The sequence below is a fragment of the Arachis ipaensis genome, chromosome B01 (assembly GCF_000816755.2).
Source record: "Arachis ipaensis cultivar K30076 chromosome B01, Araip1.1, whole genome shotgun sequence".
Taxonomy (NCBI): domain Eukaryota; kingdom Viridiplantae; phylum Streptophyta; class Magnoliopsida; order Fabales; family Fabaceae; genus Arachis; species Arachis ipaensis.
This window is the reverse complement of record NC_029785.2, coordinates 15,936,721-15,951,683: the sequence shown is the minus strand read 5'-3', so window position 1 is coordinate 15,951,683 and position 14,963 is coordinate 15,936,721. Positions and strand designations below refer to the sequence as shown.

Here is a 14,963-nt window from a genome sequence, read left to right as displayed (position 1 = left end):
AACTCAACTATCTAAAGGAAAAAGAAAAAATTAAATGCATAATTTCAGGAATATTAACCAAAATGATGAATATTAACATTTAATCTAAATATCTATTGATTTTTATAATTTATAAAAAAAATTATACCATAATTAATTGGTTAGGTTATTAAAATTTAAGTTAAATTAAGAAGTAAAATTAATCATGATAAATTAATTAATTTCATGTAATAATTATTAGACATATTACAAGGGATAACTTACCTTTTATTTTAGAGAGAGTTGGATAAAATTCACTAATTTTTATAATAGTCCAATTTAATTATATCATTCACTCTACCGTAATAAGAAACATTTTCACGAATTGGATTTGCATCCTTTGTGCTTGCAACGGTTGTTGTTAATACAACTAAAGTAGCACTACTATTTTGTGTTTTGCGTCTTACCTTACGTTGCCTGGTGTGAAATCTATATCCATTAATAAAATAATTAGAATATCTTTTGCACATTGAGTTGGTCCTCTAGAGAGCTCTTTTATCCAATTTGAAGGTGAATTCTACCATGTAGAAGAAAGATTCCTTCTATATGTGTAGAAATGTGTTGTCATGTTTTGAGTAAAACAAGTGTCTAGAGAGAGAGTACAATTACAAGTATAGTGGAAGACAAAAGCTGATATGTGGACCCACTGCAATGAATTAATTTCATCAATAATTTAATAATGTAAAGTTTTTTTGGTGACTTAAATAATGTAAAGTTGATTAGGTATTAATGATGAATGATAATGATGGGCTGGTTTTTGTTTTTTCTTCTTTAATGGATTTAAGTTTTTGGGCCAGGCCATTTTTTTCTCTGGATTTGGGTCTTAAAATAAATCATTTAATTTTTTAGACAATTTGAGCAAAAATTTTACACACTACAACAAATGCCTACATAATTATATACAGTAAAAGTCAAAATATTTATATATTATTAAATTAACCTTGAATGTATCTAATATAAATTATTAATTAAAACATATCTTCTTTTATTAATTCAAGCGCCTCCTACCTTATGAGAATCACTTTTAGTATTTCTTCCTCAACAACACTCAACATATTACTACCATCATAATTTGTCACGTCTCAAGAGCAATCTTCTGTCAACACAAAAATAAAATTTTGACCAGCAATAAATATACCTATTAGCAAATATTAACAACTTTAAATTTAACTAACACATAAGAAATTAAATTCTAAATTCAAATAACCATTCTAACCAATAAAACAATAATTTTTTACAAATTCAATTATTCACCGTATCTTTATTTTAAAAATAATTTACTAGCAAATAAAAATTTAAATAACAATGACTTAAATATTTTTTTCACATTAACCAGTAACCTACACATAATTTACGTTATCATTAAATTAATCTACACATAAATGAATTAACAACTAAATTAACATTGTTAAGTATAAAAAATATAATCATCAACACTGTATCTATTTTTTAAATTTTATCAAAAATGTCAATCGTAAACACTAAACCCCTTATCATTAAATATTAAAATACTTAGCAATCCAATTTTAGAATGAAAAACTTAAACCATCTAATTTTAATCTCTAATAATAAACAACAAACCCTTATTTCTTAATCATAAAACTTAAACTAATCCAATCTTGAGCTCTAAACCATCCAACCCTAAATTCTAAACAATATATTTCTAAATTCTAAATTCTAAAATTTTCTACACTAAAACCTAAATCCTAAAGCATCTTACACTAAACCCTAAATCAAGTAACAATAAATTTGAATAACTAAACCATTTTATTCATAAGTTTAAAAATAATGAAACAACAAAAAGAATTTAAATGACTTTTAATCCAATTTTAATATGTTAGACTTTATTTAAATATTATGAATACAAAGTACATAATTATTTTTTAAAAAAAATTTATAAGTCTCATTTTTTAAAGGATTCATTTTTATAACAGTACTTATCATTTCATAATTTTAGAACGAATTAAATATAAAAAGAAAGAAAAAAATAGCAATAAAATTCACCTAAATGAATCATGAAAGAATGATATCATATCGTATCCAATAATAGATAATACTCTACTTAATCTCTATATTAACTAATTTAATGTATAAAAGTGACAACGTTCATTTTAAGGATAAATTACATAAATAAACTGAATGAGTTTCAAATTTACATGAATGTTCAATTACATGTGATTCGAATTAGTAGGTGTATTAGTAAATGGAATTCATTGGAATCAATTTACTATGAAAAAATATTTTAGTGAAGACTATCTCATGTAAATCGAATCTATTCGATTTAATTTAGGTAAAACGAAGTCAATAGCTTCGATTTAATAGGAGCAGCTTTTATGGAGATAAATCGAAACTATAATAATTGAACCACACTCAAAGTAAATCAAATTCATGGGTTTAGATTGAATGATTTTGACAAAAATTTGTAATAAATTCATATAACCATTTTGCATTTTGGACATTCATATAAATTTAGAATGCATTCAGTTTGTTTATGTGATTTACTCTCATTTTAATCTTTCCGGTCATACACATATATAATACATATATGAATCATTCTAAATTAACATCCATCTAACATATTCTTTTTGTGATTGTTTTTACATCAATAAATTATTTATTGTCAAGCATGAATATAACTTGTTAAATAACATGATGCCATTTAGTAAAATACTCATGAAAAATACATACATATTTCATTTTTTAGTAAAAATTATAAATTATATTTTGAAATTCTAACAACTATATTAACTAAATATATTCAAAATTTTTACCAAGGTTTTACGAAAAGAATTCTAATTAAACACTAAATTCTATCATCGATTTACAATTGTTACAATACAAAAATTTTATCACGTACCAAAAATATTATCATCAAAATAAACTCTAAACGAACCAAAATTAAATTCTAGATGCTAAACTATTTTATTCTTGTGCACTATTATAATTTTTTTATAACGTAAATTATGTATCTTACTACAAAAATTAACCATATAACTAATGATTAATTTACCTACTACAAAATTAACCATATAACTAATAATAAAATCACAACTAATGAATGATTATAGTCTAAAATATTATTAACAATAAGATTATTAATAGTATTAGAATAAAAATAATATGTGCAAAATACTAAACTAATATTTTCAAGAACACAAAAATACATCTTTTATGACAAAAAAAAAGTGTCCACTTTTCATAAAAAAAAAAATCAATCAACACCTACATCTACACAGAAAAAATTAATTAAGACCCAAACAAAAAAAAATTCAAATAACTCCCAAATCCATAAGATATTATGTTTATTATTTTGGTTTTTCATAAAAAAAATTCAATTTAGACCCAAATCCAAAGAAAAAAATGGCCTGGCCCAAAAACTTAAATCCATTAAAAAAAAAAAACAAAAACAGCCCATCATTATCATTCATAATTAGTATCTAATCAACTTTACATTATTAAATTATTGATGAAATTAATTCATTGCAGTGAAGTCACATACCAGCTTTTGTCTTCCACTATACTTGTTATGTTTTACTCAAAACATAACAACACATTTCTACACATATAGAAAGAATCTTTCTTCTACATGGTAGAATTCACCCAATTTGAAACATCATGCTGCTAAACATGTATGTGCTTTAAACCATGTAGAAAAATTCTTGCTATGGTTCTTAGCTTTCATCCATCTTGTTTCTTGTTGATACATCTCATGCTCACTAAATCCAAAAGTATAATATTTGTAAGCATAAAACAGACTTATCATAATTTCTAATTAAAATACCAAAATATACTAGAATTAGTATGATTTACCTAACACAGTCGTCTATTTTGTGGCAATTCAATAATATGTAGCTATAAACTTGCTCTCGAGACTTGTCATCAAGAAGAAAAGGTTCACCCTTCTTTGCTCCCAAAGGAACACTTCTTTTAGGAAATAGATTAGGAAATACATCTAAAGTTTTCATCACAAAATTATTAGGTTCATCATTATTTTTAAGTTGTCTATTCAATTTTGTTTGAACACCAGTATGTAAGTAATAGGGGTAAGTATTATTTTGATCCCTAATGTTTAGGGTCAGAATCGAAACCGTCCCTAACGTAATTTTTTATTTAGAATCGTCCTTAACATTTTATTTCGTATTAAAATCGTCCTTTTAACTTTTTATGGATAAAAATACCCTCCACCACCACCAGCACCTTTCCCACCACCACCACCTCCCTTACTCCACCACCACCACCTCCCTTACTCCCATCAAATATTAATAATTAGATTCAAGAACACCAACAATAACACATTATTTAAATACAGAAACAACAACATCAAATTCAACAACTAAATCAACATACAACAATGAAATCAAAAAATAACAAATCAAAATCATATTAGAAGTAGAAGCAGAAGCAGACCCAGAAGCAAAAGAAGCAGAAGCAGAAGCCGAAGCAAGAAGCAGAAGCCGAAGCAAGAAGCAAAAGCAGAAGCAGAAATAGAGGCTGAAGCAAGAAGCAGAAGCAGGGAGGTGCAACGGCGAGGAGCAATTCCCCTATGCCCTTCCCCCTTCTTCTTCTTCCCCTCTCCTTTCCTCGTGTTCTCTTTTCATTTTTTATTTTATAATTTTTTATTAGGATAGGGGTAATTTAGTAATAAAATTAAAAATTTTATTAAAAAGGACGATTTTAATACGAAATAAAATGTTAAAGACGATTCTAAATAAAAAATTATGTTGGAGACGATTTCGATTCTGACCTTAAATATTAGGGACCAAAATAATACTTACCCCTAAGTAATATGAGCAAAACGTCAAACATTCTTCAACCAAATATGCCTATGCAATAGATCTTTTAGGATGACTTCTGTTTCGAACATATGACTTCAAAATACACATATATTTTTCTGGAGGATACATTCACCAAAATTGAACTGGGTTACCCAATCTCACTTCATTAGCCAAATGAACAGGCAAATGAATCATTATGTTGAAGGAAGAAGGAGGAAAGATTCTCACTAATTGGCATAATATTGTCACAATCTCCTCTTCTAATTGATCTATCTCTTGTAATGTGATAGACTTTTGACACAATTGACAAAAAAATGAGCCAAGTCGAATCAAAGGAACTGCAACTTGATCTAGAAGTATTCCTTTGATCGGAATTTGTAACAAATAGTGAAATATTTGAGGCAAAGCCATATGGCAACTTTGTTGTCTTCAAGACGACACAAAAAATTTGACTTTTCAACATTAGTCATTGAGTAACATGCCTTTGCCAGCATTACCTTTTTTCTACCATTTGTTTTCTTGGGGTGAAAGTTCTTTCGAATGCCCATTCCTTGTAAGTCACATCGAGCATTTGTGTGATCTTTTGTCTTGCCAGAAATATCCAAGAGAGTTCCAAAAATACTGTCAACTATGTTTTTTTCTATGTGCATCACATCTAGATTGTGTTGTGATATGTTATACTGCCCATAAAATAAATCAAAGAATATTGACGTCTTCTTCCATGAACCATCTTTCTTTGGTTTTAGTTTTCTAAATGGATTATCCATAGACTCCAACTGACTTAAAGCTTCAGCACCCGTCAATAATGGTAGAGCTTGCCTATGTTTTACTCTTCCATTAAAAGATCTATTGTTAGCTCTTTATGGATGATCCTCAAGAAGAAAGATACGATGACCCATGTAGCATGTCTTGCGATTATATGTAAGATAATTAGAACAAGTCTCATAGTTACAACAAGGGAAAGCTAGCTTCCCTTTTGCACTCCAACTAGATAACATTGTGTAAGCCAAAAATCACTTATTGTCCACATGAAAGATGCATATATTTGGAAGGTTTCAGTTTCCACCCTTACCTCCCATAACTCCTTTAACTCCTCAATCAAAGGTTGCAAGTAAATGTTTATATCATTTCCTGGTGATTTTAGTCCAAGGATTAGCAACGAAAGCATAAAGTACTCCTGTTTTATAGACATCCATGGCGAAAAATTATAAGCCATTAAAACAACAGACCATGTGCTATGAGATATGCTCATGCTTAGATATGGATTGAATCTGTCGCTTGACAACCCAAGTCTCACATTATGAGGATCGAGAGAAAAATTGGTATGACGATTGTCAAAGTCCTTCCATGACTAGCCGTCCATGGGATACCTTAACTTCCCATCCTTTTTGCATTCCTCGTCATGCTACCTCGTGCTTTTAGTTGTTGTTGAGCACATGAATAGTCTTTGAAGCCTGGGAATTAAGAAAAAGTGTCGCAACGTCTTCACAGTAACATTGTGAGATTTTTTTGAAGGCAAAACATCAGCAGCTTCAACTACAAGATGTACAATCCAACAAGCAGTGCCACATTCATGACAAGATGTGTCTTTCTCATGCTCTTTCCAATGTAGCATGCAATCATTTGGACATGCGTCAATCTTCAAGATCTAAGTCTCTCACCATAGTATTGGCTTTATTGAAATAAGTAGGAAATTCAAGTTCGGAATAACCTCTTTTAGCAACTCCAAGAGAGAAGTAAAAGAGACATTACTCCACCGTACCCATGTTAACACTTTAACAAGTATAGTCGGATAGTAAAAGATAAAGTACAAAACCCCTTGCAACCAAGATATAGTTCTTTACTAGACTCTTCAACCAAGTTATAGAATTTCTTTGCATCTTCATTCATACCTTTTTTTATTCCTTTCGCTTTTGCCATATCCCTAAATCTATCGTTCAACAAGGCCTCCATGTCATCATACGAGTTAGTCTCACTTTCACTTTCACTATTGCTATCAACATCCATGCCGAATACGCTTTTTTTATGATGAATCCATCTCGTATAACCGTTAACAAATCCAATTGTAATCAAATGAATACAAATTGTTTGCCTTTGGTGCCACAAGAAATTACAATACTTTGCACACAAGGACATAAAATTTTCTCTCCTTACGGATTTCTAATAGAGTAAGCGAAGTCTAAGAAATCATTGACACCATTACTAAACTCAACTTTATCTCTCGGTAAACTCATCCAATCTTTTTTTAAATCTTGAAAAAACCTAATTATTCATATATTATTACTACTATTTAAGTAAGCATGTAAATAATAGTGTTCATGCATATTAAGTATAAAAATTAATCAAATGACACACAACAATATCATTATTAAAATTAAGAAAGAATTATATTAGTCATCCAAAAATAGACTAAATATCAAGACTTTCAATATGAAAAAACTGTACAAAGGTACATAATATGCGTATGAAAAAAATACAAGTATAAGCAAGATAAAAAATTTATGGGGTCATCGCTTAACAAATTACAATCTTCAAGTCCTAGAATGTCCACCAATGTTCATCAAATTTCTTTGAAGCAATATTTTTCTATAAAGGAGTAAAGAATAAAATTTACATTGTTCTTTATGAGCTATTTAACTCAATCAAAGTGGCCAACAGAACAAACAAACAAAAAATGATAATCGATTCCATATGAACTAGTTAACTCAGTGAATTACAAAAATTAATCATTTTGTAATTTACATTATAAACGAAGAAATCAAAAGGAAAAAAAAATACCAGAATCAATGTGGAGAATTAGAAGTTGCTGAATCAGTAACAACCAGCTAGAGAATCGTACCTCAGTGAACAAGCCGTGAAAAATCTGAAATTCAACCAAAAATCAACCAAGCCAGTCCAAACAAATTGAAATTCCAGACTCAAGAATCATAATAGTATGCTTAATTACCTGTGAACTAAGACAAATGCTGATAACAGAATCCTAATTTTAATTTAAATTAACTCGATAAGCAAAAACTAGTTTGAGTAAATAAAATTACTAAGTAAGAATTAAAATATGACTAAACTGTAATGAATTAAATCAGAGAATAGCAAAATAAGTTTTTCCAAAACTCTGGAAACTAAAGAACAAAGAAAAAGGCAGGGGTGAGGAGGTTGCAGCTGCGCTGTAGTGTTGCTAGAGCAATAGAACAACGGAGGGGTCGTCGCCGTGTTGCGTCAAAGCTCGCCAGTGGAATAGAGGCTACTACGGTTCTACATCTCTCGTTCGCGAAAAGGAGGATGCGAGAAAAGAGAAGAAAAGGAAGAAGGAGAAGAGATGGGAGAGGGGTTTCTCGCCGGTGGTGGTTTGGCGCAGAACGAGGAGCACACCGCACCATAGCTGGGGAGAAGCGTGCGTGGAGAAGAGTACCGCGCCGTCGCCATGGAGGAAAGCACCTCGTGTCGAGCTGCTGTCGCCGTTAGGTTTGTCGATTGGAGCTGGCAATGAAAAAAGGGTTCATGCGTGGGTTACTGGGTTATGTTAGGACTTATGGTATATTGATTGTTCAAATGAACTGATGACGAAACACATCTATTTCTTTTAAAGTTATTTGGAGGAAAAATAATAAGTGGAAATGTAATTAAAAGTTTTTCTCTAAAATTTTTAACTATGAATAATTTTAGGCAATGTTTTATCAATGTTATTTGTTTAGTTTTTTTGACAACTCTTATAAAATATATTTTTATTTAAAAATGTTGTCTTAACATTTTTATAGTAGATGGCTAAAAATTCTGTTATTTTTACCCTACTCAAAGATAACTCGTTAAAAATGTTGTCTTTATCTATCTAAGATAACTTTTGTTAAATATTACTTCAAATAAGAGTTATTTTAGACAAAAAAATATTGTAGTAATGACACATGTACTTTATACACATTATTTTCTCTATTAAATGTGTAAGTGCAATTTTATAAATTGCCAAACACATGAACACCTAAAGAAAAGTTTATATAGCATTATTGTATAAAAGGAAATAATATATTGTGATGTCTCTCGCTTGCATTTTTACAACCACTGCACCCTTTCGTCTGGATTTACGTACCAATAATATTTGGCATGCCCACAAATGACTAGCTAGACTCCCTCCATTATAAGTTCAAGAGTGTAACAACATTCAATCAATTAAATAATAATAATGATGATGATGATGAATGGATTTTTGCAGGATTTTGAATTGATCAAATGTTTGATAAGGCCATCATCATTGTTCATTGAAGACTTATCACAAGAAAAGAACTTCTCTAAAGAGGGATATGGATCTATTTCTCGTGCTTTTGTTGTTTGCACTGAGGACCTTACGATTTCATTGGAGTATCAGCGATTGATGATCCAAAACTCTGGGATTAATGACGTCATGGAGATCAATGGCGCAGATCATATGGCTATGCTTTGCAAGCCCCAAGAACTTAGTGATTGTCTCCAACAGATTGCTGCTAAATACAAATAATTTGAGAGAATTTTCAATTTGGCTGTTAAGATTTTGTGTTGAAAACTTTTTTCCTTGCTGTTTTATTAAAATTTTTTCCTTGTTTTTTTTTTTTTTTTTCACATAATTTGCATAATTAAAAACTTTAATTGAAATAAAAAAAAATCGTTATGAACAATATTATACAGCATAGAACAATGTATTGTATTAGTTCTTTATTATCGTTGAATTGAAAATCAAAATGGTCCTTGTCACATGTCTGAATAGACTATGCGAAAAATTTCTTAGTGCATCCATATTTTAAGCAAATGTTAAATAACACATTAATAAAATTATTAAATTGTATTTATATTTGTTAATATTTAAATTTGTATTTAGTGCATTCCATATTTAGATTTGTTGTCTAAAATATTTTATGATCATGTAATACGAGTGGGCATATCATTGGTAAGTCTTTGATAACATGAAAGTTTGACTATGTTGCTTATATTGTACGTTACGATATTTTTTAATTCAATTTAAGCTATATTTCTGCTTCGTTTATTACTTACTACTATCCACATTATATTATGTACATGTATTATTTTAGTTGAGTTGATTTTGTGATACATAGAATGAGTTGACTTTATTTTGTGATACATAAAATGAATCATGTCGGTAATAGATACCTAGCTACTACTATGATCTAGTTTATTCAATTTGATTTAGGATGATGATTGGATTATTTCAATGTAAAGTGAACTTTTATAATTATTCGATACTCAATCATTACATAGATTAAGAAATTGTAAGATTATTAGTCAAGTCAATATGTATGGTGGCTATTATTACTCAATAAAAATAGAAACAGCGATACATTTTTTAAATATTAAAAATCCCTTCTTTCTCCCATAAGGGGAAAAAGAAAAAAGTGGAGATACTCTCATAGCATTTGCTTTTATACAAATGACCTTAAAATCTATATATTACACAAATGACCAAAAAGTAGCTCTAATTGAAAGCAATTCAGATTCTTGCGTTGCAAGAAAGAAGAATGAAAGAAAAACAGAAAAGGGTTGATGAATACCAAGAAAGTAATTGATGAGGCTAGAGAGAAATCTGAAAAATGCTTCAATATTGATTTTTGAAAATGGAATACAAGTCTTCTCATTAATACACTTACTCTCTCTATATACAAGCCTAAACTGCTAGCACTAAGTCCCTACACTAGCTGAACTAACTAAATCAGCTTATAACAACCAAAATTGCTTCTAACAGAATCATAACTATACTGTACCAAATTCTGTCTCCTTAATTACTATATATATATATATTCTTTTGTTTTCACTATTACACTTTCACAACTCCCCTCCGTCCCTCACTCCAAACTTATGTCTGGCCTTTGCACAATTCTAAATTTGTGTTTGAACTTCCCAAGATAAGGGCTGACATTTGCTTTGTCAATATGCCAGTTACTTGCTCATTTTTAGGGATATACACCACTTATAGTAGATTCTTATTTAGTTTGTCTCTCACAAATTCAATATCGAGTTGAAAACATTTTGTTTTATTATGAGGAATTGAATTTACTGTTAATATTATAATGCTTAAATTGTCACAAAAAAAAATCATAAGAGATGTTTGTTATCTGAGGTCCTCGGGTACTCGACGGGTCGGGTGGTGATGAGTAAGGGAGAGGGAGAGGCCCCGGACTGACATGGAACGAAGATGGGTGTGTGTTGACGACGCCAGAGACGGAGCGGAGCAAGGGGGTGGCCACCTGCAAGGACACTGCAACGATCAAGTCAGAGTCCATACGAGAGGACAGCTGAATTAGGTAAAAGTGTGACGTACCTTGGGGGGAGAGCTGTCCTCTCCCCTTATATACTATGCTGGGTGGGACTAGCGGTGACCTAGCCCAGTAGTTGAGGAGCTCATGAGCTATCGTAATCCACGTGGGAGGAGCAGGTCGTCCCGGACTTCGGGTCGGGACACCGGACGCTGCTCCGAGGATACCGACCCGGGCGATGGCGTGATTCATACGGATGGTAGGTTGGGCGTGCCTTGGGTCGGGTATTAGGAGCCGACCCGTTGGACTTCTCTGTTGGAGGTTTGGGCCTAGGTTGGGGGTGGTGCCCCCAACGCGCCAGCCTTGAGGTTTGGAGTTCGTGGCTGGGCGCGTTTGTCCTACTCGCCGAGGCGGCACGCTTCCTTCTTTTTCGGGAACTCGTTGATGGCGTTTCGTGTCCCTCACGTGTGGTCGCCTCGACCCTGGCGTTGCTTTCTTGGCTTCTGTGCTGGACATTAAATGCCCATCATTTCACTAATTTGAAATTTCGAGTGAAATGGCGAATATGTCCCTACCTTTTGGCGCTCTTCCTCGGCGGTTACGCTTTCCCCTTATTTTTATTTCGTAACCCCCTCTCCATTCTGCTTTTCTTCTCTCTTATCTTCTTGATCTCTCGTGCTGCTGCTGCTTCTGCTTCTTGCCCTTGCTGCATTGATTCTCTTTTTGCTTCCAGTGCCCTTTCTTCCTTTTTGGGTTCTTCGTTTCTGTTCAACATCTTGCGGATTCTGCTTTCCAGGTACATTTTTTATGGTTTTTCCTTTTGGTTACTTCTTTCTTTTAGTTTTCGTGCATTCCTGTTTGTGCATGCCTGGGTTTCTGCGTTTTTCTTGTTGCTTTTTTTTCTAGAGGGGGGTGCCACTGGATTTTTCCTGGGTTTTTACTTGCATTCTGGGTTGGCGTAGGGGTATGTAGAGGGTGATTTGTAGTTTTTTTGCTTTTACTATTTTGAGGGTTTCCGACCTCCCATCTTGACTAAGTGGTGCCCCCACTGTAGGTATGGCCGAGCGGCTTGTTATCTCAAGTCAGGCTCAGCGCCCGCTAGCCGACTTTGTTGACCATTACGCCTGGGTTTCCTCCGACGTGAAGGATACCCCTTCCAGGGTCACAAAGGAGGGCCTCCAGAATCTGCGCCAATCAGGGCTCCTATGTGGAGGTGGTCCTGAAGAAGCGCTCTATCAAGTTTACGTTTCCGCTGGTCGGGAGTATGTGTGTTAGAAGAATTTGGCCTCTCCTTAGGTTGTCGATTGGTTGTGGGTTTATAAACCCATGTTCACAACCTTGGGGGTTCGTTTGCCCTTCTCCCCCTTCGTCATGGGTCTGTTGAATCGCTGTGATGTTGCTCTATCACAGCTTCATCCGAATAGTTGGGCCGCCATCCGATGCTTCGAGATGGTTTGCGAGTATCTGGAGTTGCTGACTTCAGTGAATGTCTTTCTCTACCTCTTCCTGCTTACGAACCCTTCTAGCCAGGGAAAGGCGAAAAAGGGGTATATGTCTTTTAGAGCCCAACAAGGCCGTAGGATTTTTGGCCTTTTTGAGGACTCCTACCAATGCTTCAAGTCTACTTTCTTTAAGGTTAGGCCAATTGAAGGTCATCAACCTTTCTGGCTTACTGCCGAGGGGGCGAGGCGGATCCCGACCTACTGGAGCTTTAGGGCGGGATCCGACTATTTGATAAAAGTATCTTACGATTGGCTGAGTCCGGAAGACCGCAATATAGCTGACATTTTGTTGGCTATTTTTGGCGAGAAAAACCTTAATCCCCGTATGGTTATGGGAGATCGGGAGGCCGGTCGGTCGTACGTTGGTGAGTTCCTTTTCCTGATAGTTTTTTAATGTTTTATTTTTCTATTATTCACACCTTTGCTTTCTCTTTCTTTGCTTGTAGTTTCCATGGATGGCGGGAAGAAAACTTTAGCTGACTTGATGAACCTTATCAAGGGGAATGATGAGGGTGATGATGATTCCTCGGCGACTCCTTCGGCGAGTCAGGAGCAGGGGGAAACCGGGGAGGCCAGTGGTCGGGTTGACGAGGCCAACCAAGTTCAGCCAGAGAAGGTTGTTCCTCCTGAGAATACTTCGGGGACCCGGAGTGTGGAGACGGAAGCTTTTGACGAGGAAGATTTGGGTTTTGGTGACGACGACTTGAAAGTCATGAGCAACCCTAAGAAGAGAAAGCGGGATTCCAAGAAAGCGCTCTCGGTTATGGAGAAAAACTTCGATGCTGGAGGTTTCATTGAATCCTAGTTGCTCCCTGGCACCGAAGAGTTTTTCCACGAGGCCGACCTTTTCGGGCAGGCTAGGTGGATCTACCGCAGTCTTCTCCGAGCTGCTGCCTTTGCCAAGAAGGTAGAGCCTATCTTGGGAAATTACCATGTTATGGAAGTGAAGCTTCGGAACTCCCAAAAAGATCTGACAGACTCACGATCTCGGGAGGAGTCCCTGAAGACCAAATTGTCTGAGCAGGAGAAGAAGGCTGAGGAGGATGCCAAGGGGATTAATAGGCTGGTGGATCGGGATATGGCCTTGATGAAGGATTTGAACACTTCCTGTGGTGAGACTGCTGCTGCCAAGAAGAAGGTCGAGGAGTTGGAGGAAAAACTAAAGTTGGTGGAGAGCTCGGCACAGGCTGCTTCTCAGGAGATGGCCGCTTTGAAGAAGAAGAACAAGGAGCTTGCAAAGGGGGCCCGGGAAGCCGTCAAGCTGACCGAGGAAGGGATTAAGCTCCAGGTGGCCGTGCTGGCTCCCGACCTTGACTTTTCTCAAGTTGGGGCTATGAAGACAGTGGAGGGCGAGAAAATTGTTGACATCCTCAAGCGCTAGATGGATACTTAATCTTTATGTTCCTTGCTTTGTTCTTGTAACTCGCCTTTATTTTGGGGCATGTTATAAGGCGCCCTTTGGTTGTAACGAATATTTTGGCTTTTTATCTCTACTGCCATTTTTCTTGGTTATTGCTTGCTTGCTCGGGCCGTCGTGGCTTTGCTTTTTGATGTGTTTTGTTTACTCAGGCTGTCGCGGTGACAAACCCCATTTGTAGGGTTTATCTTGAATTGATTTTTGGGGATTTTATCACCTTTTACCTATATTTATTCAAGAAATAGCATGGTTTTGTATATTCTCCTTTAATTGTGCTTGAATGTGAAAACATGCTTTTTAGGACTCAAAATAGCTAAATTTAATTCACCTTGATTCTATTATATGCCTTGATATGTTTGTTAAGTGATTTAAGGTTTAGGAGGCAAAGATTGGATCAAGGGAATGAAGAAAGAAAGCATGAAAAGTTGGAGAACTCATGAAGAAATGGAAGAACCGAAAAGCTGTCAAGCCGACCTCTTCGCACTTAATCGGCCATAACTTGAGCTACCGAGGTCCAATACTTCGGTTTATAAATTTTAGGGGTTTGTTTTAGTGACAAACAACTTTTTGTATGAAAGGATTAGTGATTGGTTTAGAAACTATACTTGCAACGAGATTTCATTTGTGAAATTCTAAACCATCGAAAATCCAATCATCAAAATGGCGCCGTTGCCGGGGAATTGCAATGGTGTTATGTTATTGGTTATTGTATATATGTGAATAGTGTGAATATGTGTGCTTTTGTTAGCTCTTGCTAGTTTTAGGATTTAATTTTCTTGCTTCTTATTTGATTTTGTTTTCATTTTCCTCTTGCTATCATGAATTCTCACTTTGGCTATGAGTGTGATTACAACTATGTTGTAGGTAATGGGGGCTACAATGAAGATGTGTATCAAGAATGGGATAACCAAAGGTGGGAAGAGCCACATGCACATGATCAATCTTCATGACAACAACCTCCACCAATACAATATGAAGAAGAGCCATTCTTTGATGCATATCAATCTAATGGCTATGG

At 34.3% G+C, this 14,963-nt stretch overlaps 1 protein-coding gene across 1 annotated transcript in view; it reads left to right on the top strand.

The window, feature by feature from the left end:
- Positions 1–9,538, top strand: part of LOC107626295 (salicylic acid-binding protein 2) — a 12,987-nt gene extending 3,449 nt beyond the window's left edge. Inside the window, exon 3 of the mRNA XM_016329150.2 lies at positions 8,998–9,538. Within this exon, the coding sequence (XP_016184636.1) occupies positions 8,998–9,279 (282 nt within the window). The 3' untranslated portion in view covers positions 9,280–9,538. The remainder of the gene's footprint in view (positions 1–8,997) is intronic.